The sequence below is a fragment of the Pistacia vera genome, unplaced genomic scaffold, assembly GCF_008641045.1.
Source record: "Pistacia vera cultivar Batoury unplaced genomic scaffold, PisVer_v2 Contig225, whole genome shotgun sequence".
Taxonomy (NCBI): domain Eukaryota; kingdom Viridiplantae; phylum Streptophyta; class Magnoliopsida; order Sapindales; family Anacardiaceae; genus Pistacia; species Pistacia vera.
The window spans coordinates 881224-898890 of NW_022196030.1; the positions used below are offsets into that span (position 1 = coordinate 881224).

Genomic DNA, 17667 nt, shown 5'->3' on the forward strand with positions numbered 1-17667 from the left:
GTATAACATAAATAAAAAATGATAGTATTAGTATCATACGATTTCTGATATATATCATACGATACGATTAATACAATCGCCAACGTACATATTAGAGAGTGTATTTTAAACCTTTCGTATACATTGATATTTATCCTATGATATGATACGTATCCGTTCGTATCCTTAAAAATATCGATACAAATCGATAGACTTTATTAATTTGGGCCAAAAGCCTAAAAAAAATTCGGATCAAACCAGGTCACCCACCTGTTCACTAAACCCCTCAATTTACCCATTTTGCATGGAAAAGTGAAGAGAACATGTGTTGCCCATTTTGCATGATAATAATATACAAGTGGACATAGATTACATTGATCTTAGAAATGATATGAATGGTTGAGAAAAATAATATAGATTCTTAATTTTGTGATTAATTTTAATTATGTAATACCATAATTTAAAACTAATAATATCGTAAAATTCTTTAATTAATTTTGAGTGATATTAATTTTTAGAAAATTTTGATTATTGATTTATTTATTATTTATTAATTTTTGATAAAATGTATCCACCGTACGCCATACATGATTCAAAAAGTACAACTATCCAGTTCTTAATGCTAAATTGGGTGGTTAATGTGGAATTAAAATACAATTTCTCCTGCATGTTTTATTAAAATAACAAATTTTTTTTCTCAATAATTTTTAACTTGATTTATCTTTTTATATAATTATCTTATGAGACCGTGGTTATTAGTATCCTACAAACGGATACGTATCCTATGATATGATTCGAACGGGTCACCAATATCATATCAGAGAGTGTATTGTACCCTTTGATACGTTGATGTATCTACATACATACGTATCCGTTTGTATCCTTAAAAATATCGATATAAACAATACGACTTATTAATTTGAGCCAAAGTCAAAAAAATTTTCAAGTCGAATTCGGGTCACCCAACCGGTTCACTAAAACTACCTAAATTTACTTTTTTGCATAGAGAAAGTGAAAATGAAGATGTGTTACCCATTTTTCATGATAATATAACACAAGTGAAGTTATAAATATTGACATTAATCTTGAAATAATACAATAGTAGAAGAAACGATAAAAATTCTTAATTTTGTGATAATTTTAATTGATAATACCATCATTTAAAGCCAATATACCACAAATTTTTATAATTAATCATAAGAATGATATTAATTTTTAAAAAAATTATATTATTTTATTAATTTTAAAAAAAAGACATCATGATAATACGCATATACGATTTAAAATTTAGGTTTTTGATATACAATACGATATATGATTTGACAGACATGAGACATTAATCTACAATTAGGAATTATTTAAAGTTTATTTATTTATCCCTGCTCAGTTAAAACACAAAATAACCGTCGAAAGATATCATATGAAGACAAAACTCTACATGCAAGAATGCATTTTGTTAAATGTGATCTAAGACACTTAGAGAAAAGAAATGAAGAGTCAGTAACGCCCTTTCATTCTTTTGGATCCACCGCAGATGTCTCCAAAAACCCCACTCTGCTCACCCTTCTTCTCTGGGTAGCTGCTTCAAGTTTTCAGGTTCACTTACACGTGACGTCATCGCATCAACGGACCAAGATCTCATCCTACTCCATTCCCGTTGGATAAATAGTACACTTTCTTCCAATTTTCCTCTGTGAATACCTCCCTGCTTACGAGTCTTTGTCTGCCAGAGAAAGAAACACAAAAAGAAGCACAAAGCTGAATATTTCCCAACTATACATCTACAGTGGAAAATGTAATTCTAAAAAGAAGCTAAACAAAGAGAGATGATAATAACCTTTATGTAAATCGAAATCTAGAAGTCCCTTAAACATACCTAAGGTAGTAATGCAAACAGTTGCTGCTTCAATCACATTGTAGCGAGGCAAATTAAAACGGCATCCACCGGAACATCTGGTAAGTCTTTGCGAAGCTTTCCCACAGCAGTTGAGTGAGAGAAAGCACCTACCATCATTTCATCATGCATCATAGACCTAAACGCATTCACCTGTCAAGAACAGAGATGACAAGTTAAATGTCATTGATTGGACAAAAATGCATCTAGGACAGCAAACAGAAACAAAGGCAACCATCTCATCTAAAGATGTTTTGAATACCATAAGCTCATAAAATTGAAAAAATAATAATTAAATTTAATACATTTTACCATATACAAAAAATTATGAACCTAAACATAAAAATTTAAGAAAAAGAAAAGTTGGTACTAACCATTGTCAATTCTCTAGAATGCACTGTCGACAAACGAATAGTGACTGGCTCTTCATATTCACTGAATGTAAACCAGTTGTATACTGCATATAGGTAACCAACAAATTCATCTAGATACAGAAAGCCATAACCAACTGATAGATATCATAGTGGAAAAAGAAAATTGACTAAATTTAGGCTGAGAAATATGGAGCCAGTGCTCACTTGATCAATTGCATAAGAACAGGGATATCTTTCACAATGATAACTCTTTCCTAACGAACCCCGCACTAACAGCCGCATGTGTTTGCTGAATTCCCATTTGAACCAGATATATAGTTACCTTCGGGGATTTCCTTCGAGTCAACCCCTTTCATATATCCAATGCCAGCACCCTCCCCCAGTGGAATAGGATCAAGTATTGGCATGGCAATTCTCTTAAGCGGGATTCATTGTATTTCAAAAAATCCTTAGAAAATTTGACCAGTTAGGAAATTACAAAAAACACAATGAACCACTTACATGCCTGAAAAACAGAGAAACCCCTGCATATTTGGTTCCATAAAAGAAGCAGTGACATGTATCAGCATAACTTACAATCCAAAAATCAAACAAACATTTTAGCATAAAACAATAATAATAATATAATGCATGATTATGGACAGAGCTCTTATACTAAATGCCTCCTTCAAACCAATTTTCTGGTCTTATGCATCTAGTATGACATGGTCTAGCAACTTTCACATGGAATTTCTGATGTTCAATATAATAATGAATATTTTGTAACCACCTTCTATCATCAATATAGGTTTATCTATATGAACGACATACAACTGCTCTCATAATGACAATAATAATTCCAACCATATCAAAAGACTTCTTGCCTGAGAACATTTTCAGCCTGAAGAGGAGTGTCCCAAAGACCAGTTTGTGTTTTTATAAAAGTATCCGCCATGAGTCCACTCCCACCTCTAGACAATAATACTAGCCAACCTCATCACGAGCCCAGTGAACAAGCATTGCAGCATATGCCTTCCACACCTACGAGGACCATCCAAGACAACTTGCTTTCTAACTTTAGGACCTGAAAGCATAATTAATAAATTACTGTATCTTGTTCAATATTACCCACCACAGTCTCACACTCAACTCTCCATCAAATAATTGTCGCATCTATGAGCTTTTATGTGTATATGTCCATTATTATAACTATTTTAACAACTAAATCAAAAGGACATCAATTAATCTGATCAATATCGTTAGAAAACATTACTGACCACCAGGAACAATGAAAGTTCTCGATAATACAATGAGCTACTAGCAAAATGATATTTAAAACTCAAGAATTAATTGCACATCTTTATGATATAACTTTTACGTCACTAAAACTTAACATGATAATCAAAAGGACATTTGCCAAAGTTACTATTGTTGCCAACCAGGCGGCTCTCATGTTCCCACACAACATAATTCTGACATGCTACATTACATGTGTCATCTGACAATTTGATATCACCTAGTATCAAAACACGATAAAATAGAAACATCAAAAGCAACTAAATAACACAGGGAGTTTGGTACCATCAGAAGACAGCATTGGAGGATCAACTATTCGCCTAAATTCGCGAATACCAAAAAACTTTGTCTCACAAGCAATGCATGCCTCATCGATTCTTTAAATTCTATCAACACCCATCGGCAATCCCTCTGCAATACCTCATTCAATCTCCCCCACTACATATAACAATCCAATCATCAAATAGTATTATGCGTTTAAATGTTACATACCAGGATGCAAAAGAGCACATATTAGTAGAACTCATTGCATTTAAGGTTACTCTATGAAACAGCCCAGACGAAAATCCAAGGCTTGCTTTCAATAGAAATTTTAGAACATTGATGTAGTGCAATCACTGGTGTAGAAGTTCATGACTTGGCACTAAATGCCAACTTCTCTCAAATCCATTGGGTAGCATCAATATCAATAATTTGTGTGATAAATATTGTTACTATAGCCTAAACAAATGTATATTATAATACAATCTGTATAGTGTAAGAGATAAAGTTACCCAGTGTACTGTAGACGACTCTATTACATTTAAAGGTTCTACTATAATGCAGGCCCAGTAACGTTACCGAGAAAACAAAGAGTTCATTTTTTATCCAAAAAAAGAGTAAAACGGAGCAGAAGTAATTTCTATGAATTTCCTGTAACATAACTGCTAATATGATACCTGAATTTGAAGTAAGTGCAGACGTCTTTGCGACTGAGCAAAGAAAGAAGGGAGTTTTAGTAAAGAGAGGCGTTCTTGGGGCCCACATCTAGGGAGGGATCTTAATCGTCTTCAGCTAAGTGCGCGCACGCCCCTAGAACACTCCATTTCTTCCACTGACGTGGCAGACTCCGATTGGATGGCAGCAGAGGCATCAGAGGGTTTGGACTTGGATTTCTTGCTGTCTTCCGGCTGTTTTTCTTGTCATTAGTGTTCTTATTTGCTTTGTGAAAAATGTTTGGTGATGGGGATTAACAAACGATGTTGAAATGGCTTAGTTTTGGGGCTTAGAGAGTGCAGTTCGACATATGATCCTCACATTGCTCTGAGTTGGAGACGAGGAGTTCTCACTGCTGATAATTTACGGAGCTTTAGCTTTGGGTTTGTTGAGGGGTTTTGTGGTTTTGTGGATGAAGAGGTAATTTTGATTACAATGTTAGGGTAGGTGTCGGAATTGGTGCATGAATGTCACTTGAAATCCACAGCACAAGCATTGTCACCGGTCGACGACATCTACAATACATTCATATAAATATGAATTATAATCGCAATATCGAGTAAAAAGTGAAGAAATTAATGAATATAATTTAATGTTGTGAGATGCTTAATCATGGATGTATAAATTGAATACATTATTATAAAAGGATGAATGAGTTCACATGACAAAAAGGTTTTACTAAGCAGACATGTACTTGTTGAGGTTCCTAAATAGAAAATGGGGATGAAATGAAAACAAGGAGACAGATAGCAGAAAAAAATTGAGTTTGATAATGCAACAGCAAGATTGAAAAGTGTCAACAGCGTTGAAACAAAGATAGTTTTCTTATCACCCAACATACCAAACACCACCAATCATTATATGACCTGTTAAGATTTCTTCATTACAAAAAAGATTCATAACAAACTTGTGTTCATATACATACCAACCTTTACAGTAGGATTTATTTTTCTTTTTCAATCAAAAACTCAAGACTTACTTAATTCTATCAACACTATACTGGAAAAAAGTAAAAAAAAAAATTGAAATATTGTGACAAAGAATGAATTACTACCAGAACAGGTTTATGTTTTTAGTAGTCAATTTAGTATGCATAAGAAAGCAATCCTCACTTACCAATCTAAATATAAAGAAAGACTTGCCATTTAATAATGGATGGTTACAGTGTTCATATTATGACACTTACTATAAAGGAATGAAAATGAATACTTTGGTTAGACTAAATACGTAGTTCAGTTGTGAAAGCAAAATACAAAATGAAATTAGAATAGACACACTACTGATCCCATTTGGCTTTACTCTCTCAAGTCAAAATAAACGTGTTAATTTTCCATTCTTTGAGAGTAAAACATTAGTTCAGTTCATATAACATTCTAAAAACAAATTTATTGTTAATCTTTACCATTTATGCTTATAGAGTAGCTTGCTGTTTGTTTAAAATAACCTTCCATGTCTCAAGATTATCAGTTTGAGCTGCTTTGTGACATGGTGAGAATGCGAGGATTTGAATGTATTTTTAAGAACAATTGATTGAATGGGAAAAATAAAACTAATTGATTGCGTTAAACTAATACTCTTCAGATTTTGGAATCAATATGTTGAATAGAAGAAAAAGACAAACTTTGAATATGTTAAACGCTATCCTACGCTTTTAACCACGTGATTAACGCCCCACAAATTAACAACAGCAACTCTAATCTCACAAATAGATTTTGAACAGAAAATAAATAAATAAAGAGATAAGAGATTAAGATTTGTCTTACGTTCTGAATCGGCGATGGACTATAAATGGCGACTATTTCGTGATTCGGTGAAGACTGAAGAACTCGTCGACTCGAAGAACGTTCTAGCTTCTGTTGTGTGTCGAGAGTGAAGACGGCGACTAGTTGCTTAACGCCGTTCGCCGATGAGGACTTCGCAGTGAGCAGGCTAGGTTAGTCTTGTTAGGGATTTGCTTTTGTGGCGTTATATTGTTATTGATGTTTTCTCAATAAATTTTAGGCCAAACGACTTCCGCATACCCATGGTTTGCCAAAACGACAAGTTGATACCCAAAATTTTTTGAAACGACAAACATGTAGCTTCCGTCATGTGTAGTTAGTGATTTCTGTTTGTTCATAGTGAAAAGACTAAAATGCCCTTAAAGTTTGAAATTTTTAAGTTTTTATAAATTTCTAAAACACCTCCAGTTTGCTAATTTAACTAAAACCCCTATATATAAAAAGTTTGTTAAATGTAAAAAAACCCTCACATCCACATTGCCAGATTCCGGCCACCAACGTCAGAATCTGACCGAAAATTGCGTTACAACACAGACCCCATTGGATCTGTGTCGTAACGCGTCGATCTGGCCTTTTCGATCAGATCCTGACTGATTTGGCCGGAAAGGCTAGATCGACACGTTACGACACAGATCCGACGGGTCTGTGTTGTAACGCAATTTTTCGGCCAAATTCTGACAGTGGGTCCGAATCTGGCATTACAGGTGTGGGGGTTTTTTGTCATTTAACAACTTTTTATATATAGGGTATTAGTTAAATTAGCAAACTGAGGGGGTTTTTAGAAATTTTTAAATTTACAGAACTAAAATATCAAATGTTTTAAGGGCATTTTAGTCTTTTCATTATGAACAAACATAAATTACTAACAGCACATGACGGAAGATACCTATTTGTCGTTTCAAAACCTTTTGGGTACTAACTTGTCATTTTGGCAACCTTGGGTATGCGTAAGTCGTTGGCCTAATTTTAACTTGATTTATCTTTTTATATAATTATATTTAGCAAGCCGAACGCGCAGGTTTATTTATATTTTTTATTTATTATATTAAATTTTTTATATTTTAGAAATTGTAAAAGACTATTGTTATACAAAAAAAAAAAAAATATGTCAAAATTAATATAATAGACTATTTATTATTGTTTTTTTTTTAATCGGGTTTTTTGTTTAAAGTTGCTTAGAATCGTTATATGATTGACATTAGAGGTCATTAATTGATTCCCGTATTTGTTGCTTACTGGTGTTGATAAAATAAGGATGATTCACATGCATCAATTTTAATTTGATAAAATGCAAGTGATGAGAAGATTGAAATTGTCAATTTGTAATTCAGCGCAGAATTGAAATTGAATTCAATACATAGAAGTTAAGTCCCGCAACTTATGAAAGAGGTTTTGACACAATAATTAATTAATTAAGAACGAAATAATACTGAACATTTTAGGGATGGAATAATTCCCTTTTCAAAGCAAAAGAAGAGTTGCAACACTTTTCTTATAACAATTTGGTACATAATAATATAATTGAAATGACAATTTTACCCTTCTTAAAATTAATAGTTCCTGCATGGAATATAACCATTGTTTGAGGTCCAACAGTTAATCTTTCACCATTTTAAAGGCTGCCCAGCATCATGAAATGAGCAAAATAAAAAATAAAACTTATCATCCTTCATCATCCAACACAACTCTATTTGCCACGAAACACAAACTTTACTGCACAAAGTCCACAACTAAAACATGTATAACCTATCTAAGAATGTGAGTTGGCAACTTTTTGATAATAATATGTTTCATTGATAAACACTTTACAATATAACATTGTTTATAAGACATAGGAAAACAAAATAAATGGACAACATTTTTTTTTTTAAAATGGTTCATACTGTGTCTACGCCAAAAAAGAAGTATTCATTAATTATTCCGAATATCACCCCCATCAATGCTCACTGTGACATCACTGCCAAAGTTGGCTGCATAATAAAAAATCAAAACTGAAAATTTACTTTCAGAATAAATCAGTAATAAAATGAAATTTCATAAACAAACAAGTTTAAGTAAGCACCTGTGAGTGGGGCAATGGCTAGCTACACTTGGAATGACCACTTCCGGTTGCTCAATAGTGGTGTATAGGTTGTTGTTGTAGGTGGAACAACTCTTAGTCAAGCACGAGAGAAAGATGGAACTATAGTCTAAGCTCCCTGATATATCAAAAACTGATAATGAAATAGGCATCATTGATTCTCCAAAAAGCTTGATGCTGGAGCTTTGTTCGTCCTCAAGTCAGAGGTTAGTCAAATTAGCCATATGAATATAAATATCCAAGAATTTGTCAACATCTGTATATGTTTTAATCCAAACTTAATTCCTACGCAAAGTTCACTAAAACTTAAAGTAATTGGCTTATTTCTTTTTCTAGCCTCTTTCTCTTCTTGTTTGGCTTTCGAAACTTCCTGGCAATGGAATAAGAAGTTCCTGCTCTACTTCTATTAGTGCTCTCTGAACAGCCTTCTTCAACTCTTCATCTCCCATCTGCAATTTTCATTCTTATAAATTAATTAAATCTAAATATATAACAACTACTTGATCTCTAGTAAAAGAGGTACCATCTACAGTTTTAATCCCGTACCTGAGATTCAGCATGTATTACCGCTGTCAGTTTCTGATCAGAAAATTCTGATTGAATATTTCTGATTCTTGAACCCGTCTTTTTCAAGGATTTAAGAGCCTCGACCATATAATCAATCCCAGATATTGGATTAGTTACTCTTATTCCAATCTTTGTTCCCTCATTAGTATCCTTTCCCAGCTTCGCTTCTAGCTCATTGTTTCTCCTCTCAAGTTCCACCTTATAACATTCCAGCTCCCGGATTCTCATCGCCGCCATTTGAACAGTCGAGTTCTTGTCAATCTGATATTAACAAAACATGCCCATTAGCGTATTACATAAGTTTCAGAGATAGTTAAAACAAAGAAAATGTTAAATAACACAACTTTACTCATTTCAATGAATATACAGTTTTTTTTTAATCATGTGTATTGATGTGTCACGTTTAAGAGCAGCCTTAAATATTCACTAACCCTGGTGCCAGTTGACAACATGGAACGCAAGGCTAAGTAATTCTGCTTCTCCCTTTCTCTCCTCATCCTCTCGTTAATCATATGCAGGTGACCCCGTTCTCTGTCTGGTTTAAGTGGTTCCTTTTTTGCAGACTGATTAATTCTCCTCAAGAATTCTATCATTCTCTTGTTGGCACTCCAAGATTTAGACCCGTTACCAATACTCGCTGACCCAACTTCAATTCTGGGTCCGTTAGCATACGGCATAAAAGCGCTTCGATGCACAGGAAGAGACTCAGAGTTAAACCAGAATATATCGCCGTCGCCATAGAATTGTTCTTGAAAGAAATTTTCCATTTAGTTGTCTCTGTTTACTCTGGGAATTTCGAATTTTTCTGGGTTCCAGCGGCTATATATATTATATAATAGAGCAGTCTTTTTTTAAGACATATTTAACACGTGGTCAAATGTTTCAGGTTTCTCACACGGTCTCGGTGATTTCTCCTTAGTCAGAGAAGAGTAAACAAATACTGCCAATGGTTTTGCTCGTAAGTCACGCGACAAGATTGATCCAATGGTGAATTGGAAATAGGTCTTGCAAGTGGGCCCCTAATTATGTCCGTGTGATTTAAATTCTACGGTTCATGATACCAATAGGGTGCTAGAAAACTGTGATTGTTTGCTGTTAATTAAAGTTGACGTCTGCCCATTTGATCTAGAAAGTACCTCTTTAAATTAGTATTTGTGTTTGGGCAGAGTTATTTTTAAATTAAGATGATTTTCATCTGCTAACATAAAAAACGGTAGCAGTTTTTCCTAAACAATGACAAGAGTTACATAATTTATCTATACAATAACGAAGGGCCAGCCAAAATCAGGTTATACATTGAGATCTACTGATTTAATACAGTATGTTTGATGATCGGTTCCTTTCCATTGTCTACTAAAAGTTGTTGACTTCTTTCCCTAAGTTGTTGGTTTTGATTCAGACTCATTGGTTAGAGCATATGCTTCTTCATCTTCAGAATCTACAGGTTCAGTTTCTGATTCCTGATCTTGTTCATGATAAGGGAAGTTTGTTTCTGTGTGGAGATTGTGAATTGAGTTATCACTTTCATATTCACCATCATTTCCACTGTCATATGTCTCTAAATATGCATCATCTCCTTCTTGCTGTAATGGCACACAAGGATGAAATAAGATGTGAGACCAGATGATTAAATAAATAAGCAGTAGCGAATGATCTAGAAGGTAAACTGAAAGCAGACCTCAATGTCATCATCGTCAGTGGCATAAGCAGAATCTAATCTGTCATACAACTCCACATCTCCCCGGTCTTTCACGGTGTTCATTTGTTCCTATCAATGCCAAGCAAGAGACGAAAAAATTTAGTTTAAAAGAAGGCACTATCATACCTTCATATTTACAACAACTAGGTTATATATAGCAAAAGCTAAAATGTGTAAGCCTTACAATTTCGAATCTTAGTTTCCCTACATTCGTCTCCAGAAGGGAAAGATGCTTTAGAAGAGCCTGTTCAAAAAATACATGAGAAAAATCAGACAAGGTTAGAGGTATCTGAAAATATTGGAAGTGATTAAAGCAAGATCCATGTTTAATTGGGCCAACATAAACGTTTATACACCACCATCACCGCACAACATTGGTTGGCGTTGGCAGGCTCATTCCAGCACACACACCCAAGTTCAGCCTGAGGGTGCTCACTACAGAAAGGGGCAGTGGAAACCCCCTTTTATGGCCCAGATCAGGCCCTTACCTGGGAGTTTCCTGATCAGCAACAAGAAAATTGTCCTCACTAGTGAACATTTGGGACTACCTAGTGTATTTTCTCAGATGCACATGGAACATTCTATCCAGTTATGTATGTACAAATGCGGTAATTTTAGATTAGTGCTATATAATTTTTGTAAGATACCTCATGTCTTTGGAGTTCAATTGAACGTGCCAAAGCTTTCCTCTTTGTCAAAAGATTTCTTGGCCTCAATTTGGAAGGCCGCTTATAGTCCTTTCCCCTGAATACAATTATAGCATAACCTTTGGAGATTTTGTCCACTGAAACCAAGACACCCCCACTTTCAGCTTCAAGTGCTAATGCAACTTTTTTAACCTGATCAAAAGTTTTCACCTTCACAATAATTTTAACCAATTCTCGATATTTCCAGTGCAAGTGCATATTCTCCACTGTACCATCAAAAACTCCACGCCTACCTGAACAAGAAATCAAAATCCCATAAAATCTCATATTTGAAATAAACATGTAAAATATGGCAGTTGAAGAGATTGTTTACCCAAAAGTAAGAAAGCCTTCATCCTCAAACCAAGCTTGCGAAACATAAATCTCTCCTCATCAGTTATGCTCTCAGGATCTGCTTGTCTTTCTGTTGGTTTTAAAAACTCCTCCACTTTCGATAAGGCTCGTTCAGCTTTCATTAGCTTTCGTTCAGCCTGAAAAAAGAAAAAAAATCCAGGTTACTTCCCCAAAATTCGTCCACCTTTTCACAGCAACCAAAACCCGAAGGCCAAATTATGGAGATTACGCTAAAGGATACACATGATTGTGTGATGTGCTATGCTATCAATAAATGTATAATATCTTATTTTATCACATTACATTACAAAAGTTAGATTCGAAGAATCTGCAAAGCAATGCAAAACAGTAACGTTGATTAGAAACCATATGAGTGTTGTAGAATAAAAAAGTTTTCCCAATAACATAGAAACTGAACAATACTGCATCAGATCATAGCAGGAATTCCCAATTTTCAGGAACTCACAATAGCAAGCTTTCTTTCCAGTTTTCTGACGAGGCTGGCATGTCTCATTATTTCAGCTTCTCTCATCACATTTTCCTTATGATTGTCATCCAGCATCCTTCCCCATCTAGCATTTGCATCCAAAGTTTCCCCAAGGGTGCCTGCAGTACCTGATTGCTCACTTACTTCAGCACTTGGCAAGACAAAGGCTGATGCTCTTAACCGAGCTTGCTCTTCTTCATCTTGCAGAGACTTAGCCAGCCTCTCCCTTTCCAATAATGCTTCAGTGACATCTGGTGATAAAAAATCTTTTCCCCGATAGAAAACCAGAAAATCCTTGTTTCTTGAGAGCAATTTGCCACCCGTCAATTTCTGCAGCCAATACCCAATGTTTTTATACAGCATCTTAGAGTTGATAAAGATGGCTTATTGCATTGATCAAATATAAACAGATAAATTCCAGTTACTGTATACAGATGAAGTCAACAACATTTAATTCTCTCTAAAAATATTACCTTGATATCTTCAGCCATTCTCTCACTCGTAGTGAGCTGTACACCACGTTTAAGAGCAATCTTGGCAATTGAACTTTTTTCCCATAATTTAATCACGGCCACAGCCAAACCTTGGAGCTGCCTGCTTCGACCTGAAGATAGGAAAATTTAAATGTAATTGAAAGACCATCTTCAGAAGCATATGAGCTTATCCAAGATATGTGGCATACCTAAGGCAAAGTGTGGAGGAAGAACACGGGCAAGCCTTTGCAAATTTGTTGCCTCTTTTCGTCCAACAGTAGATCTCACCCCATAAGGAAGCACTCTGAATGGAGGTTGGTAATCAGTAACTATACCAGGAAGCATATCTGCATCCACAGGATATGGTTCACATCCCTGCCAATCTGTATACCTGGGACCCAGACCCTCTAATAGCTTGTCTACTTCATCTTCATACTTTACTTCTGGCACTGATTCCCTATCTTGCTCCTCAGTAGTCATTTCCAGGTTTGTTTCAGGTGAATGCACAATATTATAAGAGCCAAATGTGGAAGGATCTTGAGCAGGAACATCAGTAGCTTTTGATAAGGAATAACTAGATCTATCATTTCTCTTATATATCTGTTTATCAGGAGCTCTTGCTAAGGAGCTTGCAGGTAGTTCATTTCTCCTATACATCCGTTTGTTCAGTTGCACAGAAGGAACCTCATAACTCACACCTCTGTACAAAGAAACAGCAGTGCCAGATCTCCATATCACCAACCCACCAGTTTTTCTCTAAGGAATAAAGACAATAGGAAAAACACAAGCATCAGTAGAACCAAATAATTGGTTAATGCAGATTAAAATTCTAGCAATCAATCAATTTGAAGAACTTATGTTTTCTTCTCCATTTTGGTATAAATGACAGATGGACAAGTTAGCAGCTTGCCTCAGGTGACGGAAACTACTGTATAATCTTTCCAAAGTATTGTTTGTCAGTATGCTCTATATTAGCTCCATTCTTTTTGATATTCAAGATGCCTCAACTTAATTCGGGAAAGTACACTGAAGAATGAAAAATTCGACATATCAAAGAAGGTTGTGCTTTGAAGTTATATTGAGGTCTGTACAATAGGAGTCAAAGCATTTTGAAGGACAAGGCTGCCTCTTCATGTATAGGCAGAGAGACACTTGTTCTTTTATGGCTACCAGGTTCTCTACATTTGCCGAATACAATGAGGCTCCTTTATTGAACCCTCATGACAACTTAAACTCTTTGATTTATCCTTTGAGATTCAGAACATATGTTTCAGTTCAAAGTTTCCATGTACAAACTAATCTGCTCTATTTTGTTTCTTTTACCTTCTTTAAATATACAGAAATCTCATCACCAAACATAAACAAACAAATTATGAATATCTAGAAAAATAAAAAAAAAGAAATCACAAAATCAAATAAACATAATTTAGATAACAAAGTCCAAAAGAACAAACCTCCAATATCTCATGCATCCTCTTCATATTAAGTGCAGGGGCCCCTTCTATTTTCAACCTCACAATCTCTGCTGTCTTCCACTTCTCGTGAACTACATCAACTATAGCCTGAGTAACACCAGCACCCCCAATCATTGTCTTGCTCTTTGTCTGAAATGTCAAATTCCTCAACCTCCTCAACTCAGACTCCGGGATAGTCAACTCTGCCAGTGAAGTCCTACTTTTCCTCCTTACTGACAATTTCTCATCCTCTACCTTCTCCTTTGGCTTCTCCCATGGAAACCTCACCTTTCCATCACTATCCACCACCTCTCCTAACCCCAATGGTGATTCTTTCGAAAACCCTCCTCGTGTATTCGGCAACATTCCTTCTTCCACATAAAATATGTCCTCTATAGATCCTTTTTCAATCACTCTCTCTTGTTCTTTCACTCCCTTCTCATTGTCATCACAATCATCTATGTACCCAAATTTTTTCAATTTCTCTACAATCTTACCCATTGTACTACCACCACCATCCTCAACAACACTGCTATTACCATCCCTTCTACTTCTCGAATAGCCTAAACTTGGCAAACTTACATTATTCTTTCTATAATTCAACGCAGCCCGAGGCGGTTTTGGGCGATTATCTTTATTGGATTTCTTCCACTTATCTAACCAATCGCCAGATTCCCCACTAGAACATAAACTTACATCATTATGATTGGTATTGGAGAAAGAACAAAATTTCCTTGGTGGGTTCCGTTGAGGGGCAGCATCTGAAGATAAATTATGATAAAAGGAGTGATTTTTGATAGGAATAGAGTGAGCGTACCTGAAGAAGTTGAGGTGGGTGCCGTGGAATCTTGAGAAGGAGTTTTGAAAGGAATCGAAAATGGTGGGTGTCGGGTAGAACTGGCGACTGGGTACTAAAGCCATGTGATAAGAAAGAGATGAAGTGAAAGTGAAGTAGGCATCAATTGCTCGTCTTTGATGCAAGAAGTTGAAGAAGTTTAGAAAGTTTTAAGAGAGGTTTGTTGCTCTCTTCATTGTTATCTGTGGCGGGCAATATTATCTCAAGTTCTCAACCTCATTTAGCTTTACAGAAAAAAAAAAAAAAAAAAAGGGGTACATAATGGAGAAACCTCTTAAATTAATTTAGTAATTTTTTAATTAATTGTGTGTGTGAAATTTTAAAATACTCTTTTTTGTCTAAATTTTATATTTATATATCAAAATATGTTTTAGTTTTCTCTAAGTTTAATATTTTCTTTTAAATTATGCATTTCAAATATAAATTTTTATATGTTTTTAATTTTTTTTTTAATGAAAAACTATCTTTTGTAGTATTTTTGTTATTTTAATAATACTCTATTTTTCAATTTTGTTTTATATGTATGAACATAAATAAAAAATGATAGTATTAGTATCATACGATTTCTGATATATATCATACGATACGATTCAATACAGATCGCCAACGATACATATTAGAGAGTGTATTTTAAACCTTTCGATACATTGATATGTATCCTATGATATGATACGTATCCGTTCGTATCCTTAAAAATATCGATACAAATCGATATGACTTTATTAATTTGGGCCAAAAGCCTAAAAAAATTCGGATCAAAACCAGGTCACCCAACTCGGTTCACTAAACCCGCTCAAATTTACCCATTTTGCATGGAAAAAGTGAAGAGGAACATGTGTTGCCCATTTTGCATGATAATAATAATACAAGTGGAGACATAGATATTGACATTGATCTTAGAAATGATATGAATGGTTGAGAGAAAATAATATAGATTCTTAATTTTGTGATTAATTTTAATTATGTAATACCATAATTTAAAACTAATAATATCGTAAAATTCTTTAATTAATTTTGAGGGTGATATTAATTTTTAGAAAATTTTGATTATTGATTTATTTATTATTTTATTAATTTTTTGATAAAAATGTATCCACCGTACGCCATACATGATTCAAAAAGTACAACTATCCAGTTCTTAATGCTAAATTGGTGTGGTTAATGTGGAATGTTTTAAAATACAATTTCTCCTGCTGAGGTTTTATTAAAATAACAAATTTTTTTTCTCAATAATTTTTAACTTGATTTATCTTTTTATATAATTATCTTATGAGACCGTGGTTATTAGTATCCTACAATACGAGATACGTATCCTATGATATGATTCGATACGGGTCACCAATGATACATATCAGAGAGTGTATTGTAAACCTTTGATACGTTGATATGTATCTTACAATACGATACGTATCCGTTTGTATCCTTAAAAATATCGATATAAATCAATACGACTTTATTAATTTGAGCCAAAGGTCAAAAAAAAATTTCAAGTCGAATTCGGGTCACCCAACCCGGTTCACTAAAACTTACCTAAATTTACTTATTTTGCATAGAGAAAGTGAAAATGAAGATGTGTTACCCATTTTTCATGATAATAATAACACAAGTGAAGTTATAAATATTGACATTAATCTTGAAAATAATACGAATAGTAGAAGAAACGATATAAATTCTTAATTTTGTGATTAATTTTAATTGTATAATACCATCATTTAAAGCCAATAATACCACAAAATTTATTAATTAATCATAAGAATGATATTAATTTTTAAAAAAATTATATTATTTTATTAATTTTAAAAAAAAAGACGTATCATGATATAATACGCGATATACGATTTAAAAAATTAGGTTTTTGATATACAATACGATATATGATTTGACAGACATGAGACATTAATCTACAATTAGGAATTATTTTAAAGTTTATTTATTTTATTCCCTGCTCAGTTAAAAANTCCTCGTGTATTCGGCAACATTCCTTCTTCCACATAAAATATGTCCTCTATAGATCCTTTTTCAATCACTCTCTCTTGTTCTTTCACTCCCTTCTCATTGTCATCACAATCATCTATGTACCCAAATTTTTTCAATTTCTCTACAATCTTACCCATTGTACTACCACCACCATCCTCAACAACACTGCTATTACCATCCCTTCTACTTCTCGAATAGCCTAAACTTGGCAAACTTACATTATTCTTTCTATAATTCAACGCAGCCCGAGGCGGTTTTGGGCGATTATCTTTATTGGATTTCTTCCACTTATCTAACCAATCGCCAGATTCCCCACTAGAACATAAACTTACATCATTATGATTGGTATTGGAGAAAGAACAAAATTTCCTTGGTGGGTTCCGTTGAGGGGCAGCATCTGAAGATAAATTATGATAAAAGGAGTGATTTTTGATAGGAATAGAGTGAGCGTACCTGAAGAAGTTGAGGTGGGTGCCGTGGAATCTTGAGAAGGAGTTTTGAAAGGAATCGAAAATGGTGGGTGTCGGGTAGAACTGGCGACTGGGTACTAAAGCCATGTGATAAGAAAGAGATGAAGTGAAAGTGAAGTAGGCATCAATTGCTCGTCTTTGATGCAAGAAGTTGAAGAAGTTTAGAAAGTTTTAAGAGAGGTTTGTTGCTCTCTTCATTGTTATCTGTGGCGGGCAATATTATCTCAAGTTCTCAACCTCATTTAGCTTTACAGAAAAAAAAAAAAAAAAAAAGGGGTACATAATG

At 34.4% G+C, this 17667-nt stretch overlaps 2 protein-coding genes and 1 pseudogene across 5 annotated transcripts in view; all 3 read right to left on the reverse strand.

Annotated features, from left to right (window-relative positions):
• Window positions 1-9731, reverse strand: part of LOC116130833 (transcription factor bHLH92-like) — a 31839-nt gene extending 22108 nt beyond the window's left edge. Inside the window, exons 1-3 of the mRNA XM_031416518.1 lie at window positions 9357-9731; window positions 8905-9186; window positions 8671-8807 (exon numbers count right to left, since the gene is read on the reverse strand). Of these exons, the coding sequence (XP_031272378.1) occupies window positions 8691-8807; window positions 8905-9186; window positions 9357-9692 (735 nt within the window). The 5' untranslated portion in view covers window positions 9693-9731 and the 3' untranslated portion in view covers window positions 8671-8690. The remainder of the gene's footprint in view (window positions 1-8670; window positions 8808-8904; window positions 9187-9356) is intronic.
• On the reverse strand, window positions 1618-4548 carry LOC116130775 (annotated as a pseudogene).
• Window positions 9732-10057: 326 nt separating the features above from the next.
• Window positions 10058-17604, reverse strand: LOC116130831 (CRM-domain containing factor CFM3A, chloroplastic/mitochondrial-like). 4 transcript variants are annotated; one of them, XM_031416515.1, is made up of 11 exons: window positions 17365-17604; window positions 16895-17226; window positions 14079-14425; window positions 12834-13380; window positions 12625-12755; window positions 12131-12481; window positions 11645-11801; window positions 11272-11564; window positions 10809-10868; window positions 10604-10693; window positions 10059-10508 (listed from the first exon to the last, which is right to left on the reverse strand). In XM_031416515.1, the coding sequence occupies exons 1-11, from the start codon at window positions 17466-17468 to the stop codon at window positions 10302-10304; spliced, it is 2619 nt and encodes an 872-aa protein (XP_031272375.1). In that variant the 5' UTR covers window positions 17469-17604; the 3' UTR covers window positions 10059-10301. The 4 variants fall into 4 exon arrangements, with proteins under 4 accessions (XP_031272373.1, XP_031272374.1, XP_031272375.1 ...); XM_031416513.1 differs by having other exon boundaries at window positions 10058-10508; window positions 16895-17604; XM_031416516.1 differs by lacking the exons at window positions 16895-17226; window positions 17365-17604 and adding an exon at window positions 14896-15135 and having other exon boundaries at window positions 14079-14757.
• Window positions 17605-17667: the final 63 nt, after the last annotated feature.